The sequence below is a fragment of the Perkinsus marinus genome, assembly GCF_000006405.1.
Source record: "Perkinsus marinus ATCC 50983 genomic scaffold scf_1104296962386, whole genome shotgun sequence".
Classification (NCBI taxonomy): Eukaryota; Perkinsozoa; order Perkinsida; family Perkinsidae; genus Perkinsus; species Perkinsus marinus.
In genome coordinates this window covers 1-1,418 of record NW_003205423.1, presented here as the reverse complement: position 1 = coordinate 1,418, position 1,418 = coordinate 1, and the positions used below count along the sequence as shown (strand labels likewise).

General features: G+C 48.9%; 2 protein-coding genes across 2 annotated transcripts; both read right to left on the bottom strand.

The window, feature by feature from the left end:
• Nucleotides 1–301: 301 nt before the first annotated feature.
• On the bottom strand, nt 302–694 carry Pmar_PMAR012761 (hypothetical protein; the record flags this gene model as incomplete). Its single annotated transcript, XM_002771773.1, has 1 exon — nt 302–694. A coding segment is annotated over one exon (393 nt), but the record flags the coding sequence as incomplete, so codon positions are not given.
• Nucleotides 695–699: 5 nt separating this feature from the next.
• Nucleotides 700–1,024, bottom strand: Pmar_PMAR012760 (hypothetical protein; the record flags this gene model as incomplete). The annotated part of the gene is made up of 1 exon (XM_002771772.1): nt 700–1,024. A coding segment is annotated over one exon (325 nt), but the record flags the coding sequence as incomplete, so codon positions are not given.
• Nucleotides 1,025–1,418: the final 394 nt, after the last annotated feature.

Below are 1,418 nucleotides of genomic sequence, written 5' to 3'. Positions count from 1 at the left end.
AGTGCTCGTAGTAGTTGAAGCCTGAGTCGTAGTGCTCGTAGTAGTCGAAGCCTGAGTGCTCGTAGTAGTTGAAGCCCGAGTCGTAGTGCTCGTAGTAGTCGAAGCCTGAGTGCTCGTAGTAGTCGAAGCCTGAGTGCTCGTAGTCGTCGACGCCTGAGTCGTAGTGCTCGTAGTAGTCGAAGCCTTAGTCGTAGTACTCGTAGTAGTCGAAGCCTGAGTCGTAGTGCTCGTAGTAGTCGAAGCCTGAGTGCTCGTAGTCGTCGAAGCCTGAGTGCTCGTAGTGCTCGTAGTAGTCGAAGCCTTAGTCGTAGTGATCGTAGTAGTCGAAGCCTGAGTCGTAGTGCTCGTAGTAGTCGAAGCCTGAGTCGTAGTGCTCGTAGTAGTCGAAGCCTGAGTCGTAGTGCTCGTAGTAGTTGAAGCCTGAGTCGTAGTGCTCGTAGTAGTCGAAGCCTGAGTGCTCGTAGTCGTCGAAGCCTGAGTCGTAGTGCTCGTAGTAGAAGCCTGAGTCGTAGTGCTCGTAGTAGTCGAAGCCTGAGTGCTCGTAGTCGTCGAAGCCTGAGTCGTAGTGCTCGTAGTAGAAGCCTGAGTCGTAGTGCTCGTAGTAGAAGCCTGAGTCGTAGTGCTCGTAGTAGTCGAAGCCTGAGTCGGAGTGCTCGTAGTAGTCGAAGCCTGAGTGCTCGTAGTCGTCGAAGAGCTCACCTCGTTGAGTCCACGAGTCATATCAGAATCCAACATACGTTGATGATCAATATAATCCTTGCTAATAGTATCTAATCTACGTTCATAACTTTGTCTAGAAGTATCTAAGTCCACAGCCGAGGCCTCATGAACGGTCCCCATGCTATTAGGAACTGATGAAGAAATAGAGAAGTCGCAATTGTTGTAAGTAAGTCCAAGGTCCTTCGGCGCAACTTGATCCACTCCATAGGTCTTCACGGCTCCGCATGTCAGAGAGAGCAGAGAGAAAATAGACAGCACGGTATGGGCGCGGGCAACCATCATAGGAGAGGGTAAAATTGAGGAACTGAAGAATAGTAGAAAATCAATAAACTGAACAACTGACTTTGAATTGGACATTGTTGGATGAGGCACGAGGGGAGAGGGCGTAGAGCGAGCGCAACGTATTGAAACGACTGTAGGTATCTCACCAAGCGTTTGCGTGCAAAAACTTTGTGACACTCTCCTTCGTGCGGAGAAGCCTGCAGGGAACAACCGTGTCAGGGGTCGTTCAATAAACCGATTTCGGAAATCAGAATCGGTTCCAGAATTGTTTATTACACGTATAATACGGTGATAGAATCGATTCTTAATTCCACAATTGATTCAATGAACATGGGGTTAGACTTCAGACTTCACATACTTCACTGCTGAGCTTCCACTTGCTCACAAATGCTATCCTGTTGTCCAAATCACGCGGG